This window comes from Orbicella franksi, chromosome 5 (assembly GCF_964199315.1).
Source record: "Orbicella franksi chromosome 5, jaOrbFran1.1, whole genome shotgun sequence".
In the NCBI taxonomy this organism is placed as follows: domain Eukaryota; kingdom Metazoa; phylum Cnidaria; class Anthozoa; order Scleractinia; family Merulinidae; genus Orbicella; species Orbicella franksi.
The window spans coordinates 3,452,127-3,477,642 of NC_138149.1; the positions used below are offsets into that span (position 1 = coordinate 3,452,127).

The 25,516-nt window shown below is 41.1% G+C and overlaps 2 protein-coding genes across 3 annotated transcripts in view; both read right to left on the reverse strand.

Moving 5' to 3' along the window:
- Window positions 1-4,071, reverse strand: part of LOC145486216 (uncharacterized) — a 40,001-nt gene extending 35,930 nt beyond the window's left edge. The window contains exons 1-6 of one of the 2 annotated variants that reach the window (XM_081464833.1): window positions 4,049-4,071; window positions 3,388-3,426; window positions 2,600-2,653; window positions 1,536-1,661; window positions 994-1,056; window positions 158-202 (exon numbers count right to left, since the gene is read on the reverse strand). The gene's annotated coding sequence lies outside the window, so the exon portion shown is untranslated. Of the gene's footprint in view, window positions 1-157; window positions 203-993; window positions 1,057-1,535; window positions 1,662-2,599; window positions 2,654-3,387; window positions 3,427-4,048 lie in introns of those variants that run through there. The other variant, XM_081464832.1, reaches the window with a different exon arrangement.
- Window positions 113-25,352, reverse strand: LOC145486927 (uncharacterized). Its single transcript, XM_081465635.1, has 20 exons — window positions 24,314-25,352; window positions 19,484-19,642; window positions 15,798-15,845; window positions 14,594-14,889; window positions 13,931-14,183; window positions 13,158-13,328; window positions 12,770-12,940; window positions 11,684-11,854; window positions 9,835-10,005; window positions 7,944-8,114; window positions 7,260-7,430; window positions 6,470-6,640; window positions 6,177-6,347; window positions 5,697-5,867; window positions 4,718-4,984; window positions 4,049-4,059; window positions 2,600-2,653; window positions 1,536-1,661; window positions 994-1,056; window positions 113-202 (listed from the first exon to the last, which is right to left on the reverse strand). Exons 1-20 carry the CDS (start codon window positions 24,414-24,416, stop codon window positions 113-115), a joined length of 3,009 nt encoding a protein of 1,002 aa, XP_081321761.1. The 5' UTR covers window positions 24,417-25,352.
- Window positions 25,353-25,516: the final 164 nt, after the last annotated feature.

Genomic DNA, 25,516 nt, shown 5'->3' on the forward strand with positions numbered 1-25,516 from the left:
TTTCCCTGCTGGACGGGTGTTATTTGCAAAGGTCCCCAGGAACGTACAAACGTTTTACCTGCTTTACCTTTCGTTTCGAAAGTGGAACTTAAAATTGATTACTGGAAACGTATTATAACCATTGGCCTGGAATACAAGCTTTCTTATATTTACATACTTCCGCTCCTCTAAAGCCAGGCGCGCCAGACCTTCCTGAAGGGCCCTGTGAAAACCAAGTCAATGTACGTCAGTGTCATCGTCTCAGCTATCTGGAATATTGAACGCTTATAAAAAAGCGTTTAATTTTGCTGTCAGTTTGCGGTAAAAAATCAATTTACTTTGAATTGGCAGCTTTTTTTTCTTAGATTTCCCTATGAGTGATAAGTTTCACTATCCGTATTTGGCTTGAGAAGTTGAAACGAAGGCTTCACTATGAAAAGGCATCAAATGTTTTCCGTCCACACTACGCGGGAGGAATTTAATTACGCAACAATCACCGATCATTTCGGATTTTGGATTTGTAATTGAGGGAAATTCGGTCAGGGAAATCAAATGATTTTCGTGAATAGATCGCTTTCGAAAAGCTCCGTTTTCGAAATTTTTTCCGTCCACGCCAAATCAAAAAGCCCGCGTTTTCAAATTCCTTCGGTTCAGTTGAAGAGCGTTTTCGAAAAGCTCCGTTTTCGTGACGGATTATTGTAGACGGTGGAAGTAAAGCTGCGTTTTCAAATTTCTCCGACGAAGTGAGGACGGTGCCTAATATCTTAGTGATACCATTTTCTCTATTACTTTTGTACGATGAGAATTCTCGTTTTCTTTTTTCCTGGTTTTGTCTGTGCTTGAGCCATAATTCGGAGAGACATATACTCGATTCGCATCTTACAATACCGACCTCTAACTCGATTAAGGAAGAGGTGCATAAAGTTGACGCATACATGCATTTGCCGAGACCGCACTCGTAAACAACACAACAAGTTTCAACTAAACTCATTAGACAATAGCAGGAAAAGTTACCGGCTCTCCAGGGGCACCTTTTATCTCAACGTATCCAATACTAGGTCCCTTGCCAGTTGAAAGCTAAAAAAGATAATATTAAGCATAGGAGTGAACACGCCAATAAATGAGCATTAATCGATAAAATCATCACCCTGAGAAAAAAAAAAGTTCATTGCCAGCGCTATAAGGAATTCTGACCTCTCGATTACACTCCGCTATGAATGCCACACTCGTTAGTTAGACCCCGCTCATTTGAACTTGGTTGTTTCGAATTTCTTATTATTTCGAACTCAAAACTATTTCCCCTGGATTTGCCCTTCAGTCATTTACAATCGGTTATTTTGTACTCCCGCTATTTCAAACTATCATTCGTTTCCCCTGCGGGATTCAACTGTAATTGTCAAAACCTCAACACACTTTATCGCAAAATTGTTTCAGAGTTCGATAATAAGAACACTAATTCTCTTCTCCCCTATTGTCAGCTGTATTCCTTTAGCCCCCACTCAAAGAACAAATTTCACTTTTCCAAAGGAGCATTTCAACAATAATGTTCCACTTACAAAGCCAGTGAGTGGTCCGATATCCGGCCCATCAGGTCCAGTGACACTGAAAACAATTTTGCCCGGTGGTCCCGGGGGTCCACGAGGTCCAGGTCTTCCTTTGGGACCGACGTTACCCGGGGTTCCCTGATGAACGAAATACACGTATACATGTATTATACTGGATGGTGAAGAAGCTCACAAAAGATCGGATAGAGAAGATGAGCTTTAGGCAGGCGGTACAGCAAAAGTGGGTTTCCAGTTTTGAAAATCTAAGAAATGCTCTTTACATATTCGATACATCAGGGGTGTGGATTGTAAATACCGGTAGTGAAAATTGCCGTACGGTAGTTTCACATCTTCAAAAGAAGAACACCCGGTTAGATAAGCACGCCGGAAAACTTGGTGTCAAAATACGCTTTATAGCATAAATGGAATTGAAAACTCTTCAAACACACCTAACGGATGTCAAATAATATACACTATTATCACATATTGTAGCTGATATACATGTACACGCGTTCTTTTTTGGTAAATACGATTACGGGCCTGCGAACACCAAGCAAAAAGCCATTTAATAAACTACTTAATAACCTCGATCGTTCGGTCTTTTACGGGAAAGTCTCAAACATCGACCTTGCCCTATTAACCTCGCTATCGCTCGGTCAATACGACAAGGTCTCAGTTTGAGACTACGCCGTAAAGACCTCACTCTCGGATAATAAGTAGTTATTAATCCGAGCAAGGACCGGGGATGATAAAATCAGTTTTTGAGACTGACCCCTTAAGATGGCGGCGCTTAACGTCATAACAAGAAACTGTGGAAGTAGAGTTACAGTACACTGCCTGGATAGGATGCTTACTTATCGCAATTTTCTTTTAATTTGTTGTTGTTTTTGTTATGTCAATTCGCCAACATTCATGTGTACTTTCGTACCGAGAGCCACTGTGAAATAAATTATACGACTCAAGAACCCCGCCAGAAAGGGTTCGAGACAAAACTCTAGATCAGGAGTCCATTTGATCCAGTACGGTTACGCATCCTAGTTCACGTTACAACATCACAGAGTCATTGACAAGCTCACCTTAATTCCACGGTCTCCCTCAGATCCGGGGGGCCCAGGCGGCCCTTTAGCTCCCTGAAAGCAAACGACACCATCAGCCAGGTCGGCACTTAGAAAACAACAAAATTAAATGGGAATAACAGGTTATCACCTAACAAAGGATCAGAAAAGTTGTTCCTGAGCGTTATGTAAGTACGATCGGTCCCGTCTCCACTTGCTACTAGTCCTTAAGAAAATTTCCTGGGCTATCCCAGCAGTTTACAGGTAACAATTGGTCAACCTGGATGGAGAGACGTTCTTTGAAGATGAAACGTCTCGCCCTAAAATTCAGTTCTTTCATTGGGTCCGGATCTTGGGTGTAACTTGCAATTGAAGATTGGGTCATTGCTTGTTACAAAATTGAATCCACCAGACCTAATATTATAACTAACAAACAGTCGTAGGAATCTGCTCTTGAAAACCACTGTAAAAGGCCACGCCACGAAATATCATTTCAAACGAAAACACAATATGCCGTTGACGTGATTTTCATTTTTACCCACAATCAGAGCCTGTTACTATCCCTCCCTCCCCTATTCCCCACCCCTACCCCACCACCCGGACCTGATGATAGTCTATCAAAGGCAATCAAACAACCCATTTCTGTCAGGTCGCTCTAGCCTATTGTCTGACTACGATACCTTTCCCAATAACATACGAGTATGTATTTTTTCCGTTCCAGCGTTTGCTAATCACTAGGCAAGAGCGCATCGCAAAAAATAAATATCATCAATAAAACCTAGCAACGATAATCAGAAAAGTCTCCATACTTTGTCTCCCTTAGGGCCGGGGTCGCCAGGTGGGCCGACCTTAAAATGAAAAACAACAACAAGAAATAGTTTAGTTTATTATTATTACTACTAATCGTAGATTAGGGAGTGTGTTCGATATGTTGTGTGGATGCAGTCTGAAGGGAAATGTTATTATTGCTTTGTGCTTCGATGTGCATGAGGTCTTGACTTCTCACCATCACTCCTCATCGCGCCATCGGACGCATAAGGCCTTGACTCCTACTGTGTAAATTATAAGTCAAGATCTTTGGGATATGACCTTATTAATACTTTGACTCGTAGAATCGATAAATTTATGTTGTAACCACAAATTTGACCACATAACGCATTTGGCTTCATAACTCGGTGCGTGTAAGACTTGTGAGTAAGATCTTGTACGAACAAACCACATGATGGTCGTTTTCTCTAGGTGAGCAACACAACTCGAAGCTAGGTTTTGATTCATTCACGATGCAGCCAATTCAAACCACTCTAGTGGCGCTAAACTTAATTACGCAACTGTCACTCTGTATGGTAGACAAAATATTGCTTCTCAACAATAGCTGATCACAATGGCTAAGTCTCCCCCCCCCCCCCCTTTGAAAAAAATTAAAGTAATTTTGCACCTACGTAGCTATATCGCATCAAAAGAGACTCTTACCCTTCTCGGAGCTATCGTTGATTGGAGCACATGAAACAAAACAAGAATACAAAGTTAAGCACTTCTAGTTACTGTCCTCAGCTAATTTCTTGGCTTAGTTGAAGAGACATGATAAATGACTCGCTGGGACTTTGCTCAGGTCCTACGTCCGTTAGCGAAAATGACTGCTGTCTAGAGGTGAGGTTTAATTTAATAACATAAGTTCTGCGACTCCGAAAACTAATCTATTATAAAATACTGGAATGTTCCGTCACCATCTTACAACGGGGGTGGGAGAAGGGAGGGAGCGAACGACTGCATTTTCAAAATAGAATCAATCACTCACTCAATGACTCACTCACTCAATCAATCAATCAATCACATACTATCTTATCATAAAAATGGTCTTCCTAGGTGTCGGGTGAAAAACTACACGAAAAATACATTGACTATGCTAATGGAAATGCATTTACTACATTTTGCGTATCCAGTCCTTGGTCTAGGGACATAGCAATTTATCAAGTTTCAGAGTTTTTAATCAGCATCAGGTACGATGGGGAAATATTATTATGGATTTTATACATAATCACGGCCAGTTTTAGAGCTCCATTCAATATTTATGTACACTCCCAAGCCAAGCATGTAAACGAATCAAAGGGTTCCAGGTAAGACAATCCCTGGCGTGCTTACCAACAGGTTCTACAGATACTATTTTCTCAACAGGAAGACCCAAGCCATTGTCGGCCGTGCACCTGTAATCACCAAAGTCATCCTCGCTGTTGATGTCCACAAATATAGTACTGTCTGTGCCCGTGATTGTTGTCAGCTCAGTTCCATTAGGACTGTACCATGTCACAGTAGGTATAGGATCACCGTCGGACACGCACTGTAATTCCACCTTGCCACCAATCTGAGACGACGCCAATGACGTGTTGATGTGCGTTATCACAGCTGGTACTGTTGATTAGGATAAAATGGAAGGAAATAGCCTTAAGCTCTGTATTACTTCATAGTGACTGGCCGAGAGCACGCCAATCAGTTATCGTTAATTATGAATTTGCACTGCGGTACAAATTAACGCGAGCCCGTCCGCAACTTTCTCATTCATGTAATAAACGAGCAATCGTATGAAAGCGCGAGTAATTAAGGATTTACAACACTCGTGATATTTGAAAATTCTTTCACATTGCACTCGCCTAAGGACTCGTGAAATTTAGAGTGAATTTTCAAATATCACTCGTACATAGTGTAAATCCGTAATTGCACTCGCATTCATTCGGTTACCTGAACTAATTTCGTCCGAAGAATATCAGTACGATGTTAACAAGAGAGCATTATTATAAAAGAAACCGATTTCCTAATAATGACTTTTTTAATCTTTCGTACCACATTGTCCCAGCTATTAGCTTTCATGAAGTTTCGGCGAACCCGTAGCTCTCGATAACATCCAGACTTTTCACTTGCTGTAGTTCAGCGACGTCCAGTAAGACAAACAAAAAATAAAATTCAGAAACTATCACCGTCTGTTGTAGCGGATGACAACGAACCAATTAGGAATCTTATTCGGTAAATGCTTATAAATAACTTCTAAACTTTGTCATCAGAAAGGGAAACGATATCGGCGAATTATTCTCTTAGAACATCCTCTCTTAAGGGTTCATGTACTTACCTCCACAGTCGTCAATGTTGCAAGCCCTTGATTCCTCGCTTTCTCCGATACAAACAAGTCCTCCATGCGCGGGAGAGGGGTTATTACAACTGCGAGTATGGAACTGAGTTCCCCCACCACATGTGACTGTACATGCGCTCCACGGACCCCAGTCTGACCAGTTTCCGTCGACTTAAAAGATAAAAATGATATACGTGAATTAAAGAAAAGTGATGTTTTTTTCTTTTCTTTTTTTTTTTTGGTTAACTAAGTTGTGTGTTCCGATCCACTTATTATTGTTTTTTTTTTTCTTGATGGCTCCAATTTTCTAAGTCCAAGGCTCCTAATTTCCAACCATTTATGCTTTGGAAAATCGATAAAATAGACTTCTCAAAACCCGATTATCAGAGACCTTCGATTTATGCAGGACTAACTTCATTTGGACCGATTTAGTTTATTGTGTAGACGTATATTTTGCCAAGAAGTAAACAAAACATTTACTTGGGCAAGGGTCTTCATTGCATTGCCTTGATGCTTCACTCTCTCCAGGACACGACTTGCCTCCAAAGGCCGGTGGGGGATTGGTACAAGTTCTTGTTCTTTCCTGCACTCCTCCCCCACACGTGACAGGGCAGTCGCTCCAGTCCTCCCAGTCGGACCAGTTGCCGTCAACTAAATTAAGAGTCAAGAGCTTAAACGTCGCGTTGAAAGGGTAATGTTTTAGTAGAAAGACGAATAAATAGAACTTCAAAATATTTGAGAAGAAATTATTGCAGAAAAATCAATTAGCTTACTTGGGCAGGGATCTTCGTTGCAGGATCTTGTTTCCTCATTTTCCCCTGGACACGTCTCGCCACCAAATGTCGGTGGAGGATTGGTACAAGTCCTCGATCTTTCCTGTACTCCTCCTCCACATGTGACAGGGCAGTCGCTCCATGGCTTCCAATCCGCCCAGCTGCCATCTCCTAAAAAAGTATTCTAACTGTTAATCAATAAGCGAACGTTGGAGCAGATGTAGGCTATCCACAAACCCTCTGTTTTGTCTTGAGCCCGTCGAGATCGCAAGCTTAGCAAAATGGTAATCCGGCGCGTGGGAACTGAACGAGACAAAACGCAACGGGGTGGGGCTGGGGAAAGACAAAAATCGTAGGAAAATAACTCGTAACAAAAAAAATAAACGTCTGTGAACTGACTAGATCAGAGAGGATGCAAAATATACTTACGAGGAACTTTATAAACCATTTTACTTTAAAAACTTTGACACCTCAGTTTAGTAATTTACTCCCTTTTCTTTCTTATAAGTTCTTTATTTTTAGAGAACGACTCAATAATGTCGACGTTTCAGTTAATCCGAACGATGCGATTGTTTGTGTCACGGGGTTCCTAGTGGAAGCTAAATGGGACATGTGAGCGAAAGCTAGAGAGACAAAATTTCATTCTCGCAGGTGGTTTGTGTGTTACGACTGGCTAGTTTGGTTGCTAGGCAAAAGCTCTAAAGATCAACAAGAATTGTTTGGAAACATTTCAGAGTTTATCTACAACGTTACCACGATTCACCCGACCGGTATTCAAACACGTGTTTACCTGGGCAAGGGAGTTCGTTACATGCACGTGTTTCGTCAGCATTACCCGGACATGACTCTCCGCCAAATGCCGGTGGGGGGTTGGTACAAGTCCTTGACCGATTCTGCACTCCGCCGCCACACGTGACAGGACAGTAGCTCCAGTCTTTCCACTCAGACCAGTTACCATCAACTAAATTTCAAAGTTCCACTTACTCCATTAATAATTTTGTACTGTTGTTTTGGAATAAGCGAGCAGTTTTATACATTTAACAAATTACATAAGGAACTGACACACAGTTAGCTGAAGGCCCTCATATCTAAGTTCTTTGAAATATACAGGATATAATTAAAACATTACATGTATTTAAAAAATAACATATATTAATCTTAAAAAACATGCTTTATAGGTTTGAAATAGAGGCAGCCAAAGGACTGATGTGGACCAACTACAATAAATAACGTATACGCTAAAAATACAAACAGGAAGGAGTAAGAATATAAAATACCTATAGAAATATTAAAGATAGATAATGTTTAATGCGTGAAATTAATTGTACACGAGATATCCACAGAACATAGTCAGTGACTTTAATTTTCTGACAGTTTTAGATTTTGTATTGTTGGACAGAACAATCGTACTTCAACAAATGATAACTTAAAATAACATGAAATACATTTTGCAACGATTACAAAATGAGCTTACTTGGGCAAGGGTCTTCATTGCACGCTCTCGATTCCTCGCCCTCCCCAGGGCATGACTCTCCACCAAACGCCGGCGGAGGATTGGTACAGGTCCTTGATCTTTCTTGCACTCCGCCACCACACGTGACAGGACAGTCACTCCAGTCATTCCAGTCAGACCAGTTTCCGTCGACTAAGTGTAAAATTAATTGGAGCAACATTATTTTCCTCCTCAGAAATTGATTCCAGAATAGATGTTATCTCGCCTTGATATATATTCAAAAAAAATTTCCAGATATTCAACAATAACTTTCAGGTCCCTATGCCTTTTTATTGCACTATTTAGAGCAGAAATTATTTACTGACAGTAGCAACGGTTATTAGTTAATTTATTTCTCGAGACTTGAGAAGGCTGAAAAGGTTAAGAATTAAACCCCAGATGGTAAGTAAGTGTTCCGTATATTATTAGTTGCAATCTTTAGTAGGAACCAAGTAGTATACAGATTTTTTTTCGGTTTACCTGGCATTACAAACGCTGTGTTTATTTTAGTGGCCTTTCAGGAAACTTGATTTGAATTGCTTTACAAAAATTGAAGTCGTTGCTATGTGATTATTAAAACCGAAAAGCAATCTTCAGGCAGTTTTCATGAAATTGTGGCATCTGACGAACGTGTCCTCGTCATCTGCTATTGCTATTACCGTTTCAAGATCGCCTAACTACGGTATCTTCAAACCGTGCAAAAATATTATGAAAGCAAACATTTTACTTGGGCAAGGATCTTCGTTGCACGCTCTGGTTTCGTCACTCTCTCCAGGACACGACTCTCCACCAAAGGCCGGTGGGGGATTGGTACAGGTTCTAGACCTATTTTGCACTCCACCACCACACGTAACAGGACAGTCGCTCCAGTCCTTCCAGTCAGACCAGTTACCATCAATTGCAAAGAGGATTTTGAATGAGATAGAGTTCCAGCGGAAAGGACAGAACTACAGGACCCCGAAAAACCACAAGCATTTTTATAATAATACACATTTCACTCAGACAAGGATTTTCATTGCATGTCCTAGCTAAGTTCAATCTCGCCAGGGCATGGCTATCTACCTGATGCTGAGGAGAAGCATTTCGAGAGGTCCTTGATCGATTCTGTAATCCTTAAACAAGCGTGACAGAACAGTAACCTCAGTCATGCCATTTACCTCACGTGCCTCAAACTACAATAATGATTATTGTCTGAGACGTGAGGAAAGTGAACAGACAGAGAGTAAAAGACCACCAAAAACAAACGTCAGGACGAGATCCGAAGGATAATGGAACACAGAGGTGACATTGTTTCTGTGCTCAAGGCCCTGCCTCTAGCTTGATAGAACACTCATTCCTCACTGTATAAGTGCATAGGCCAGTTGTGTACACCACCAAGGAAGCATGTACGCGTTTGATAATCGATGGGCAAATCCGTGAAGGTACGCATTTTTTCTGTTACCCTTTCCAGGTCAAAATTCACCGCGTTGGTAATCGTGATTTCCTTGCATTTTGCTGCACGGTGGTTAGTTTCTAAAGAAACTGTTGTGCTACGATACTCGTCAATATAAGCTTGATGACTATTAAAGAAATTAAAGGGAAGTAACCGCAGTAGTGTATTATGGAAAAGATAACATTTGGAGCGTTACCCCTTACCGGAACAAATCTGAAGAGAGTAATGCCAATCAGAAGCGTGCAATGAAGATCCTTAACAGATAACAATGTATCTTTTTATTGATTCTTAATATTATTTCCTTTTGATGCCATTGGCCAAATTGGAGTAAAATTTCTATGGTTTGTCTCGTATATCGCCCAAAATCACCGCAATTATATTCACTTATCCAGTATAAAACTAAAAATTGAAAACAACATATATTGTTTGGGAATCTGGTACCTGGGCAAGGGTCTTCATTACAAGAACGGGTCTCCTCGCTTTCCCCGGGACATGAATTTCCTCCAAATTGTGGTGGGGGATTGGTACAAGTTCTTGATCTTTCCTGCACTCCGCCGCCACACGTGACGGGGCAGTCGCTCCAGTCATCCCAGTCGGACCAGTTTCCATCGACTGTAAAAATGTGAATTGGCTCAATTTGGCCCTAAAGTTTACTGGGAAATTACTATAGCTCTAGATCATTACGGAGAATGATGCCAGAAAAAGGAACGTACATAACAACAGTGCGGAAGCGAGTCTTAGGACGTTCGCGCTAATTGTTTCTGGGCATCCTTACTGCGCACGCAAATTCACACGCCACGTCATGCATCGAGCGCGTGCTCAGTAATAAAATGAACAATGATAGGGCAGATGGCCATTTAGACTGTTCACAGTCCCCTTTTTTTCCGTGAGATCGTAGATGTCGATTGTTGAGCTCGACGGGCCGCCATCTTGGTCTCTTGATGCGAGCGAAACTGGAGAGAGTACAAAATGCCCGTGGGTAGGGGTGGTGGAGGGCACGGCCGGCGATTTTTTCCGCCCCCTCACCCCCACGCTATTAACCCCACCGCCACTACCCACGGGCATTTTGTACTCTTCCCAGTTTCGCTCGCATCAAGAGACCAAGATGGCGGCCCATCGAACTCAACGATCGACATCTACGATCTCACGGAAAAATAGGGGACTGTGAACAGTCTAACGGCCATTGCTACAGCTTTGCCTGGATTCGACGATCTTGGACGTTCGGTGATCCCTATATTTCCTTTGATGGATCATTTTCTCTGCCGATTTTCTACGTTTACCGAAGAATTGAAGAAAATCTATCGATTAGAAGTTCAATTTTTTTGCAAAATGCACCATTGAATTCCGTTTGTTTTAGTTCTTCGTTTATCTGTGCGGCGGTTTCAAACACCTCTTGAAGGGTTAAGTTTTGTGAAAACGTTAGCAACATTTGGACTTATTAACGCAACAGATTCACTTATGCAAAATATTACTAAGATAGTTTGTCTCCGTTGATTCATCTTCGATATTTTAAGCTAAAAAACCTAGAGACCATGCTGATTTAGGCGCGCCAATTTGTCAAAATCAGACTAGATTTCCACGCGCTTTATCTCTGAAACGAAGTCCATGAACCCAATATTTTTCATTTCTGAAACAACTAATTCATTATCCGCAGTAGAGGTTTCAAGAAGATCTATCGAGTAGGACATTTTCGCGCGAACGTCCTTAAACAGCCGACTTAATTAATCATTAAATGTTCTTGCTGCATTTTTCGCGCAAGCGCAACATGCCTTATCTTTGACTATTTTCATCCAATTTGCAAACTATTATTCAATCCACGCATTTTGTACATTTTACAAAATATTATGATGACGGAAACTGGTGCGCTATTTCTGGGAACAAAATGTATTAAAACTGTAATATCATGGGTGACATATAACTCCTTAATTCTGGGGCGAAATTTCAGCCTTAAGTTATAATTTGACATGTTAAATTACAAAACTGCCATGGCGACGTTTGGCGTGAATTATAAGAATTTGGACCAAAACGCGCGTGAAATTATTTCCACATTTCACTCGTCGCCATTTGACTTCTCATACTTTTCAAGGTCTCAAAAAGGGTGGTAAAATATAGCTATAATAAGGTCTGTGGAAAGGAGGTAAAACAGTTCGAATGGCTGCCAAAATAAATTGAATAACCACTAAAAACAATTGCACGTGTTAAACCTAAGAGATATGACTAACGAGAGGTAGATGTGTATAAGAAAATCAGTGTCAGCGGAGTTTGGAAAACAATTAAAGTCACACATTACTTGGGCAGGGGTCTTCATTGCACGCTCTCGTTTCTTCACTCTCCCCAGGACACGACTCTCCTCCAAATGCCGGTGGGGGATTGGTACAAGTCCTTGTTCTTTCCTGCACTCCTCCCCCACAAGTGACAGGACAGTCGCTCCAGTCCTGCCAGTCAGACCAGTTACCATCGACTACAGATGAAATTGGCTCAGTTAGCTCCATGAAATAAGAGTGGATAAAATTTTTTAGTTTATGCTTCACGTTAAACTTTTTTGCGTTTTTGTCTCTATTTGTGTTTTAATCACTACTTGACTTGCATTAAAGATGTTTTCGCGATTTTACTCGCTTATTCTCCAGGTTTGGTTACAAATCCTGTGGTTATTGTTTGGCCTGAAATTTCCATTGTGTTGACGAGAAAGGCTCGTTCCGATGAGAGCTTTCGATATTCCTCTTTCACAATATTTTCTCTGTTGTAACGTACACGAATCGAAGTAAGTTGCTAAACGTATGTGCATCTAAGGCCAGAATTCCACAGAATAACTTCGTCCAAGGGGATCTATTTGACGCTCCACCAAGAGGTATATTCTTGAGACTCCAGCGCACGAGCAGGTTTATCCATCAGTTGTTTTGTTATAGACACAGGTTAGACAAACCAACTCGTCGGAACCCAGGTCTATCAGTAAACTATGTTTTGTGATTGTCTAGGCAAGGGTCGTCTTAAGAAGGACTGTTGTTTGATTGCCCGCGGTACGCTCATTCACCGTAATATATATTTCACGTTCCTTATTACAAGCCGTTAACAGAATATTTGCATTATACATTAGCTTCAGATCTTTTCTGCTTATTATAGCATAATCTATTATTGGTTTTTAAACTAGCTTGTTCGTTTTGGTAATAACGAGAAAAAAAATATGGAATTAATATTGGATCAAAATGCTACATTTCCTTAAAGGTTAGCTGTGAGAATTTGGTTGTAAATTAAGACGATATACGCTACAAGTTGTTTATTTTCACAAAACAACTATGGGCAGAAAAATTTGTCTGACATCTCCACAAGAAAAATGCAGATGAACGTGTTCGGAACATTTCTCCTACCGTAATAATACCTGGACATAGTTCCTCGTTACACGGACGACTTTCCTCACCCACCCCAGGGCACGACTGTCCACCAAAGGCTGGTGGAGGATTGGTACAAGTCCGTATCCTAGTCTCCAGTCCGCCTCCGCAAGTTACAGGACAAGAAGACCAAGGTTCCCTCTCAGACCAGTTTCCGTCAACTGTGTAAAGGAGAAAGAACGATGTTGATGTACGTGCGAAAATGGCACGGCCGGGTATCAAGTTTGTAGGTGTTGTTCCAAAGATCCGTTAAAACAGCACTTTAAACCCTAGCAAGCGTTCACGTTGTATACTCTTGCTGGCCTTAAACGGGCGCATAATTTTCCGACTAAAAACTGTATGACTACCACCACTGTATATTCGCCTATTTCTACTCACTTGGACATGGTTCTTCATTGCAAGCTTCCTCTTCTTCGGCGGGGCCTGGACACTTCAGCCCTCCATTTTCAGGAGCAGGGTTATTGCATTTACGAATACGTTTTCTGATACCACCACCGCATGTCTCAGTGCAGTCGGACCATTTCTGCCAATTTGACCATTGACCGTCGACTGTGAGGAAGAAGATCATGCAATAAAAATACTCCTAATCACTTCAAGTTACAGAAAGCACGCAGATATATCGAGGCACCCTGTGCCACTAGGCTTGAGGCAGGCTTCAATTTTTTTACTTCCAAATTCTTTTTTGACTTGTAAGCCACAACAGGTCAATATACGGGGAGCATTCAGGTCTTAACAGGTCAATACGGGGAGCAGGGATGGCGCAGTGGAGAGAGCGCTCGCCTCCCACCAATGTGGCACGGGTTCGATTCCGGTCCGGTACCATATGTGGGTAAATTGAGTTTGTTGTTGGTTCTGGCCTTGCTTCGAGGGTTTTTCTCGGGTTGCTTCGGGTTCTCCGGTTTTCCTCCCTCCACAAAAACCAACACTCCAAATTCCAATTCGCCAGGATACAGGATCCGCATGAAAACCAGCTAAGACTGATATAGCTTCCTCTCTAACTATTGAAAGTTATTTATCATTTTATTTAATACAAATTACAATTCTAAGAATTGGAAGGCACAGGGTTGAGAGGGGAGGGGAGGGGGGCTGAGGAGAGAGTAGGACGGTGTGCGCGTGATCATGTGACAAAAGTGGAACCAAACCGATCTCACCTGGGCATTTTCCTTCTCTGACATCTGTAACGATCTGATCAAGAGCCTCAAAGGACTCTGCCAAGAAAACACCGGTATCATCCGAGGCGAGAGTAACCAAGTCCATGAGCACGATACCTTTTCCAATTCCTATTGAAATTACTTCTACGCCTTTCTCCTTTATTGGTGCTACCGCCGCTGACAGGATATCCCCGGATGTCCTGGGGTCGCCCTCTGCAATTGTCTGCACTCCATCAGTCATAACAATAAGTATCTGGGAAGACATGGGTAGTATTCATGTTATTAATTAGATGATAAATGAATTAGCGTCTTAGACCCCGGCCCGTTCACACCATGTTTAAAAGTGGTTGAACTTATCAAGGTTGAAAATTAGTTGTTCATACCGTACACATCCCACAACTTAAAAAGGTATAAACCTATTTGATTAAAATATGTTAGCAAGGTGGTTTGATATTTGTCGTCTTGAAATAACTGCAAAGCGTAATCGACAAATTGGGAAAACCTTAACCTGATTTAGTTAAACTAGCATAGTTGGTGTGAATGGGGCATAAGACTCGCGTAAAACAAGCTAAAATAGTTAATATGATAACTACAGGTGATAACAAGTATCTTAAGGCTGAATAAAAGGAGATATCACGTGATCAAAAAGTGGCACAAGTTTACCTTGGAAACGTTTGGTCTCATTCCACCTTTTTCGGAAAATATTTCCATGTCAGCAAGATCCAACGCTTTGTCTATGTATGTAAAACCTCGCGCGTGTGGCAGCTTCCGAATTTTCCGCTTCACGTTGACAGCATTAAGCTTCGCATCAGTAAATTCATTAAAGCGTAGCTGAACTGATGCTTTAGTACTGTATTCCACAAGAGCCACGTGTGTGCCACTGTCAGATACGTCAAATTCGTCCACCAATCGCTCAAGAAACGTTTTGAATTTTACAAAGTTTCTTCTACTTATACTGCCTGAAATTATGGAGGAACAAAAATAGTTAAGACGAAATACGATTGGAACTCGAGCAATTTCAGTTTTTAGTAGACAAAGATCTTGTACCAGAATAATGTTAAGCAGTTTACTAAGATCCTTTTTCTTTTTCTTTTTTTTTTTTTTTGCAATTTCTAGAAGCTAAAGATATAAGTAATCGCCCGAAATAACACCAAGGACAATTTTCCACAGGCACTCGAGAAAATAAATTTCAAAGTTCAGAGAAATTACGCAATTACAGGCAAAATTTCATCATCAGCTTCATTTCACAAGTACTTTCAAGTGTTTCATATCAACTTCAAAATTTGTTTTCGACATTTAGTGTTGTTAGAAATGATTTCTTTTGAGAATGTAATTTAAAACAGTCGCTCAGAAGCTTGCAATATGATACAAAAGATCTTGGTACAAAGTTTTTGTCCACTTGTTACTCGAACTTGTGGTGGATACCTTCCTAACTTGTGTCCTAATCATGTGACGCTTTTTTTCCTTCAGATAACTAGCGTGCTATGAGCCGAACCGCGTCCGATTCGATACTCGGACAGCAGTCTTATCACGCTAGTGGCTTTGATATTAAAGCAAACAGCTAACTCTTCAACTTGTAACTAGTTAGATTCTTTCGCTACTACTCGCTCTAGCGAGCGAAGCGAGCCTGTTTAAGGGTACGTTCGATACAGCCGCTGTTCGGGAAACGAGCCCGCGCTCCTCTCAGGAACAAAGACCGGCCGTGAGAGTATGGCGGAAATCAAGTCTAGTTAAAGGGTTGGCTGTATGTTAAGTACAACAACTACGTTAAATAGGTGAAAAAAAAAATAAATAAATAAATAATATTAATAATAATAATAATAATAATAATAATAATAACAAAAAAATAAAGAAATTAATCACCAACCTGACGCGTCAATCAGTAGAGCAAGATCGATAGGCTTGGGGCAACCCTCTGAAAATGATTGGATAACAACAAAAACGACAAATTAGCCAATAAGCTCGCTAGCAACTTTGTGTATGCGCGCTTCACTTTGAGGGGTGGCGAATGGTAAAATCCGAGAATTGCCGAGACCATTGTTTAAAAATTCGAGACCGAGACTTAAACGATTTCGGAAAATCCGAGCCCGGGACTCAGTGCAGAGAAAACCGAGCCCGAGACGCGCTCTTGGTCGCTTGAAACTGGATCTCATTTAGGGAAGAGGTCAAAACTATTATGCAATCAATAACTTGTAGTTTATTTGAACTACCAAAATAGCAGTCACAGATAAACGCTAACTATTTAGTTATGTATTTAAAATATCTCCACCTTTTTACGACCCTATCACGACCCGACTTTCGGCTACTTTAGAGGTCACACGCTGTCATCAACTTCCGGTCAGCAAGCTTCAAACATCTCATAGCTTCTCATCGGCGATCATCCGTTAGTTTCTCGAGCTTTACTACGCGATCCTACTTCGGTTACTAAATATTGTTTGACTTCTGTACTGGTTGATATAATGCATTATGGACGAGGAGAGGGTGGAGGACAAGAAACGGCGAAAACGCAAATGTAAGTAAATTGTTAACTTTGCAATTATTCATACATGATTATTCAGTATTATTCTCGTGTCTCCATACATTGCATATGAAAGATGTATCTTGACTAGCTCTTGCTGTTCGTAAGCATCAATTAAGGAGGTCTACATATGCATTTGCTTGTGTGTTTGTAAGGCTTTTACTCTAAAACTGTATTAGCTCGTATTTTAACCGCGCAATGAAAGACTAATGAAGCATCATAGTGACCGGCTGTCATGGCGTGAACAAATTCGCCGGCAAATTATTTTCTTGCACAGGCCACCTATGTGAGTAACCTAGTAAAACGATAATTTCGACCGCGAAATGGATAAAAACCTAGGCGCAATACTGGAACAAGTTTGACTAGTTGGTACAATGTTGGTGCAAGATTGGAGACCATACCAACCCTGTGATGCAGCAAAAATGCACATATGCTCTCCAGATTCAGAGGACTGTTTGCTGTTTCACTATGAGTTCACTGGGATGGTTAAGTTGGATCAAGTTGTGTGAGAGCTAAGAGCCGAGGGCTCTATCAGTTATGTTGATGATTACTTTCATCTGGAAATCGATGAAGCTATTTACCATCAGTGTGTGATGGAATTGAGCCAAATTCCTAGGAAAGAACTCTCCACGGAAACGGCAGTCAGAGATAAAAATAGTGCCAGTACTTCCAGAGGGCGATTACTGACTGAGGCTTCCACTCAGATATCGCCAGTAAAATGTGGTATAAAAGTAAAGTCTTCACGTGTCAAGTGGCTTAACATGCAAGGACGAGGAGTTCGACGCATGTTAACCCTTTGAGTCCCAATTACGCATATACGCGTAATTGATGGTCATGTTCTTTGTACCACTTGTGACGTCATCAGTTCGAATGTCATCAGATATTCGTGATAAGCAGATAGTAGAACTAGGCTAGGCCTATCCGTACAGTGGTCAGGTTTAGATATCGACGACATTCCGACATCGCAAATCGAAAAACAACGTTATCAGGTTTGGTGCAAAAAGGGTGGTATAATGGTCCACTATGCTTATGATTGATCAAGGTCCATGTCTAGGCTTCGCCCGTGATTAACATCCAACTTTTCACGGCAGCCAGAGAGAACATGCAGCGCAAAAGGTAGCCAGACTAAAAGGGCCAGAAAGAACAAAGGAAAGGGGCAACAAACAAAATTGAGAACGGGTAATGGCACCAAAAAAAAGTCCAAATTTTGGCTTATGCGCATTCCCGGAATTGAAATATTGCTCAATTTTTGGACGTAATCCTCGAAAAATCTCTCCTTTTGGTTAAAAAAGTTATCTAAGCAAAACTTAGGCTTACTTAGCGTCATGGCAGCCAAAAAACCTGACTAAAACGGTAAAAAACGGTATTTTTTCGGCGAAAGTTTGGTATTCAAAGGGTTAACCCCTACTGAGCATTTTGTAAAGTTCCCTGACAGTTGGCAGGTACCCATTTATACTCCTGGGTAGACAGAGGCACTGTGAAATGGGCAACCTGCACCGTTTACAAGGGTTTTTATAATTGGCCAAACGAAACAATAAGAAAATTAACAGTAGGTTAACAACACAAACAATACCCCTAGCCCAAAAGAAGTTCAAAGAACAAAAGAGGTGCAGATTAACAAGAAAGAATCAAAATAGAGGTTCTAAAGAGGTGCATGCAGGTCAACTGCTCTGAAATTAAAGCGTTTAGCTTGCTCTAGAAGGCGACGCAGCGCACCACTCACGAATGTGAAGTAACTTACCACAAAGGACGAGGAGAACAAAACGTTGGACTACCAAACACATGGTAAGAACACTACATAATGTAAGTAAAGCAAATTAAAGCAAGCATGCAGTCAGTCGTTTTCTTTAAGACGTCTTATTTAGAGGTTATATCTATATTTGTATTTTCTACGACCTCCAGAAATTCTCCAGTTGACGTAGTGCTCCTCAGTTCATTGCAAAGACCATTACAGTAAAATATTGTGTATGTTTTGCGAAACGGTATTCCACAATAGCTTAGAATACACCGTCTTAGACACGCCGGTATATTCCAGACTACAATCGCACGTCCTTAGGCTAACAACTTATGAAATCTAAATCGAGTTACTTGAATTCTTTGACTTAACCGGCTAAAAATACGGTCCACCGACAATGTTTTCGTGCGATTTCAGCATGAAAGCGTGCGCATGGTTATTGTCAGCGGAAACCTGATCAAACGAGCATGCGCGCGGGCTGAGCGAATATAATAAGAGAAGTAAAAGTTCTGTATTTGCCGCCGTTTGCGTAAGCGCCATGCTTAATCTCAGCAACACTGACTCTCAACGCTATAACTTTTGCCGGAGAACTTCTGCTAAAAACGCAAATCCGAGACTCCGAAACCTTGGGAAAAAAATTCGAGACTCCGAGACCGAAAGAAACACATGACAAACGAGACTTCATGGCTCGTCACAAAAGCTTCCGAGATTCCGAGATCGGATCAAGAATTTCCGAGATCCACGATTTTCTGGGTACCATTCGCCACCCCTACTTCGCGCTCGCTTCCTCGTTGATTGTTTGAATTATCTTTAAATTATTTGTTGTCACGTTTCAATCTTTCATAGTCTTTCATAGTCTTTCAAACATTACCTCCAATCAAAACAACAACAAACTAAGAAAAAACAGGAAATGACAACACTAATTCGCTTCATAAAGGAACTCTTTTACGAGCACCAAAACCGAAAAGGCGTATTTCATCGACAAAAAACCCAAGATAATGGCTCAGTTTTGTCATCAGGGTGTTTCATTGAACAGCGCGTACGCAACGTTGTGATATAAAATTGAAAGTGTTCTTGTCTTAGAAAAATCGCTATTAACTTTTTAAAATTTGTACTCCCTTCAACAATTCTCTTAATATGTTCATCCTAGCGTTCATTTAGCGTTCTGGTAATATGTTTATGTCCATTTTAGCGTTCACTTTAGCGTTCTGTTAACATGTTCATCTTAGGTATTGTTCTAGAAGCACTTCACGCGCAACCAAGTTGTGCTGGACTGTGGCTATACACATGAAGTACTAACCTAGGACTTCAGCTGTTCTACATTGCAGCGTGCAGCCACCCTGGGCCGAGGGACAACATCTTTGACCTTCTGAGCACTCGATATCCGATAAACAGAGGTGTTCAACCCTTGGAGAGCACGTCTCTGTGAAGGGGGTCACTTTGGGGCATCGTAGGGCTTCTACAAGGGGAAACATGAAAAGATACAATAAATTATAAATAGCTGATAACACAAATAGTAAACGATCTTCTCTCTCGTTGAAAGTTTAACCAGATGTTTTTCCCCTTCTATCTGAAATATCAAAACCAATATATAAAGTGAGCGCATTCAAATGCATAAGAACTAACGGCACAGTCCTATGCAGGACTCATTATTTCTGGCTTTCGGCTCAAACTTATACACTGTCCGTTAGCGCCCGGTGCCTCCTCGTATGACTGTCTGAAAGAGAGTTTGCGTGAAGGCGCGCGCGTTTGCATAAGCAATTTTATTATATAAAAGGTTAGTGGTATACCGAGTTGGTAGCAAATCAATGAAAACGCTATCGCGCATGTAAGGATATAATTTTTATCCACACAGGTATGATGCCATTTTTGATGTCCGTGTTTTGAACCTTTAACTGTACTTAATGGAGCTACGTCACCGTTTGGGCATCTTGAAAAGTTTAGCCTAAATTTTTCAAGTTTGTCGTTTTCAATCGGTGCTAATCTTCTCCATCCTTGACCATCCTTGTTCCTTTATGATTTATCATTATTTCTTACAAGGTTTTTAACGAGTGATAGCGTAGCTAGAATGAGTTATAGCAGTTAGTTGGGAAAGAATTATTCTATCTTAGCACGGTAATTTAATAGGTTTCGTAATACACAAGCAAGTAAAAATTAGCGATAAGAACAAACGACGTTTCGGAGTCGTCATGACACTATTTTCAAGTTCAAAAGATAGGAAATAAACTGTTTTTTATTGATGGACAATTGATTGACAATTATCGCTAATTTTAACTTGCTTGTGAATTTAGTAGGTGGCCAAAATAACTCAAAATACCGTGACTAAGCACCTTTAAATCTGTTGATGTGTGATCAAAACATCTTCGGATCTTCCTCTGAAGCCTTCTGTAATCTTCGGATATCTTTGGAAATATTCGGTAATCTTCGGAAATTATCGGAAATTTTCGAAAATGTTCGGAAACGTTCGTGTGGTCTTCGGACAACTAGAGGAATCTTCGGCAATCTTCGAAAAGCGCTCGGAAATCTTCGGAAAATCGTCAAAAACGTCGTTGTTAGTGTGTTTATAAATTGTGGGGATTTTATACAATAAAAAGGAAATTACATTGTCGCTTGGAGATGCGAAATTTCTCTGATGCGATATTTCACTTGTTCGCTGCGCTTACTCGTTATTATTTTTCAACACCAGAAGAGAAATTTTGTACCTCTGCCCAACCATGTACACTCCTTTTTATAAAAATATTGTTTTTCGGGCCGAGGCTGAATTGTACACGATTTAGTTAAGAACATAAAATTGTATTGGCTCGTAGCTGCCGGAGCTTATCCCGGTTTCTGTAGCATGAAGCGGCTAGGAGTATTTCTACTCACCCTGGACAGGATGCTAGTCCATCGCAGGTCACTCCCCCCCAATTTGTTAGGTTTCTCCAACAATTTGCCGGTACCCATTTATACTCCCGGGTGGAGAGAGGCACTGTGAGAGTCAAGTGTCTTGCCCAAGAACACAACACCGTGTCCCCGGCCAGGGGACACGGTGTTGTGTCCGTTGTTGTGCTAGGTGTTGTCCCCGGACCGCTCGCTCCGGGGACGAGCGCACTAACCATGAGACCACCGCGCCAAGGCTTCACTTTATATAATTGTATTGCATTTAAAAATTTTGAACACAAAAAATTATATTTTTTTCAGAATCTCAGCCTCGGGTTTATTCTAAAAAATATTATTAAGAGTTCGCAAATTTCAGCTTCGATACTCTTATTAAGCATATTCTTATATATATATATATATATATATATATATATATATATATATATATATATAAAAACAGTGTTATGTTCTCTGTTTTTCTCTAACCTCAAACGCGGTAAGAGCGGATGATCAAGATCCCCTTCGCCCAAGCTCATTTCAACACGCCACTTTCGATATATTAAATTCAGCTTCACAGTGAGGCCTAGAGGACACAAACAAAAGAAATGAATAAACATAGTCATTCAATTTCCTTTGTTTGTGTCCTCTAAGCCTCGCTGCCAAAGTGGAAAGTGGTCTATAGCAATACATGCCGAAGAAAATGTTTACCAGCGTTTTTGGATTGTCACGTGACACTCGTTTCAGGGGGTGTCCAGTGCATGACGGTACAAGTAATGGCGGCCACGGAAACAAGGAACGGATTCTTCTGTCTCGAACTCGCCTTTCACGCACGACCTTCTCAGAATACATATCAGAAATACCTTTTCAATGAGATTAACAAATGATTTGTTGAGTTGATTACCAGTTATCAGATGAAAGGTATATACTTGTCTGTGTTTTTATCGATCACCGCCGGCTTTCTAGACAACCGCTGTTGTGATGTCTTCTTTGAGGGCAAAAACTGGCGTGATCCTTTAAAGGGACACCGTCACCATTTTTAGCATGATTTTGGAAATCTCAAAACACATATATCGATCTTTGGAAGCTGAACAATACTGGTTTAATTTTGTAGAGCAATACTCGACAAATGATTAGAAACCATTAGGAAGTGAGGATGGCTAACGATGGCGAGGATGGAAACCGATTGTGATATGGATATTTGAAAAAGCGTCGGAATGTCAGTTTTTCAAAGGTTCAAGTTTGGCTCGAAAATCGTTGACATTTTGCAAAAATGTTGCTGCAGTGTGGACTTTCTTCAAAAAATTGCTTTTAATCTTTTAGTTAGAGCTAATCAAGTTCTTATTACATGACTATTTCGGGAGTTTATAATATTTTTAAGTTAATATATCGTGACAGTGTCCTTTAAAATTACTCGTAAGAAAAACGTCAGAAAAACAACAACAACAATTATAATAGACTATCCTTCCCCGGCACGGGGAAGGATACACCGAGATCTTTTCCCATCTACCCCATAAACTTCTCAGTTTAGGAAGCGGTGAGGCCGGGAGAACGCCTGGTTTCATCTATCTCTGTGTACTACTTGATTTTTATTCTTATATGAGAGAACAGGACTTAGAGGGCGCCTTTCGAGCATTCATGTGCGCGGCGAGTGGGAACCAGGGAATTGTGGCCTTGGTACTGATCTTCGCATCGAGCCCTAGGCCACGCTTGAACACGATTATACCGTGTTATATACAGCGTTCGCTACACAAAGATTTTAGACAAAAGTAAAACAGCCGGTTGCTCGCGGTCTAGCGAGTGCCCAGCGGAAACCGATAAAAATCGCAGACAAGTTTTATACATTGAACCTTTCGTCACATTATCGGATAAGTTTATAATCAATTCGACAAAACAATGTCCATCTAATTAAATTGTAGTCAGTCTCAGAGGTGGGGCCCACTCAGAAGATCATGATGACCGAAGCGTGCCAGGAAGAGAAAGCTATTTCGTTCATGTCAGACTGATCGGTTTCCGTGAGATTGATTTGTTTCTTCTGCGACCTTAGAACATAATTATTTGGACGGCAACTAAGAAAAAAAAAGCGACTTTCAGAAATGACAGACTACTAAGAATCATTGTATGTTGAATATTCCCTCATCGAGTTCCTACGATTAACTTGTTATTGGAAGCAAATAACATAATAAAGGTGAACGGTGAAACGGTCAAATGTCAATCTCTTGTCATCCTCATTGCACAGCCAGGAACCAATTAATAATCAGGGGCTAGTTGTATAATAACTGGCCACCAAGGAGACGACCTATACGGGCTCATCATATCATAACGTCCACTAAAACAGATGTGTGTTATGTCAGAACTCCCAAAACAGTAGCCTGCGTCGCAGACAGTCTAAACCGCCGGGGATTTTATGACACGTCCGGCTGCAACGCAGGCTACCAAAACAGTAGCTGAAATGTTGACTAAAAATTTTCTAAAAATTTTATTTGGCTTCGTAATGAAAGCATTTCAGTTCTTGTCGCATCTGGTTAGTAATCATTTCCCGCCAGAAAAATTCCACTCGAGCGCTGCGCTAAACTCGATACCTGATATACCTGCGGGGTGTCTTCACCGCTAAATAAAATCCTAACAGACCTATATGGTTATAAGTGCGGAGTTCGAGCGCGTTCTAAATAAACTTTCTTTTGTTTCGATACGCTGTTCATGGTCATAATGCTTTGCACATGTTTACATGGGAGAAGCGAAATTAGATGACGGACACCGGAGAACCTACAGGATGATTTGTTTTCAGTAGCAAGAGATTCAGGTCAAATCTTCGCGTCGGGCCTCGCTACAATTACCCTTTGTAGTCCATCCTCTCGCTTTCAACACTCACTGCTACTTATCGCCGAACGTCGTCTTGCGACATGAGCTAATGACGACTCTTTAACTAAGAGGAACAAGATTTTCCTGAGTCGAGACCCAGCTACGTTCGTGCGCGAATTTCCTTAATCTTAGCCAAAATATATACATGTCACACATTGATTGAACTCGTCACGAAGTGACAAAGAGTAAATCTACTTTCTTAGCATAACTACGTGCCCAGTACCCACAGTCAATCAATGACCACTTAAACTTTGTTAAGCCTTGAAAAGAGAAAACAAACAGCTCCTGGCTGAAGCGATCGAGCAGAGAATTTTTCGAGAAAAACGTGTTCTCGCTACCGCCGCAGTTAACGCGATGAAATGCCGTAAATTGCCCAAATTTGTAACAGAGTATGACTAATGACAATACTTACGGCCACGAATTGTGCCAGTCTGCCACAATACCAGCGAAATGACCAGGAGAACCTTCATAACCCGATGGAAGAAAAGAGGATTTCCAGCGCAGCTCCTTGTCATGAAAAGGAGGATCAGATCAGTGCCCGTGTTCCTCGGACCAGAACCCCGCGGATCGCTGCAATGTGTTACAAACAACCTCTTACATTGAAATCCGATATACACAAGAGATTCTCACCCCTTTGTCTAGATTTTTGGACTGGTTAAATACTTAAGGTTTAAATACTTGGAAGTTCCTATAATTCTTTAATTAACTTATCATTTGCGCATGATTCTATCGTCAGTACTGCTGTAAACAATGAAGCTATTGTTTTTAATCCAAACAGATTGCTAGATCTCTATTTATATTTCTCGGATAGACTAACCCACACTAACGCAAATAACGTTTGGTACAAAATTATTTGCACGAACGAATTACAGCAAGAGCCAGAAACAGCAGGAGCCAGACACCATTCGTCGATATAATAAACAAGCTTGCTTTGTTGTCCAATTTTGATTTTGTTTCCGGTGAGGATGACCAAGTCTTCTTTGCGGCCAAAAGTGTACGGGTATAAAGTCTCAATGACCTCCGTGTGATCTCGAAGAAGTGACAGTTATGAAACTGTCCGTCTTTCGGCCTGACGTGACGAAAAGGGAGATGGGAGATGAGGTAGACCAGAGCAATAATTTGGGTAGCTTTATTTTTCCCGCAAGCACAAAGTCGAGATTAAAAAACCTGAGTCACTTCACCCGACCCTGGCATGTAATTCTTGCATGCAAAATGTTGCCGAGGTGTTTTCTGTTAAACACAAGGTCAGGCATTCAAACGGGGACCGACGGAGACCGGAAGTGAGACCAGTGAAACACTTACACGTAGCTGTTTTCAATATAAATTGAGACTAGGAAAGGTAAACTATAATTTAACTGCCGTATCGGGTTTGTGAAGTTGACGTCTTTCGTCAACACAATTATAAGATCGATAGAGGTCTTTGCAGACGGGTTCAATACGGGAGTGTGTGTGTGTGTGGGGGGGGGGGGGGGGGGGCGGATATCTCCCAGAGTTTTTTTGTGGGATGCGTGGCCCGGACCTTGAAGCCTGTAACCTATTTCAGACCCAAATCTATAATTTTCCATACTCTATTTCGATAGAGCCGATCCAAGGGTCAATACCCCATTTTCAGACC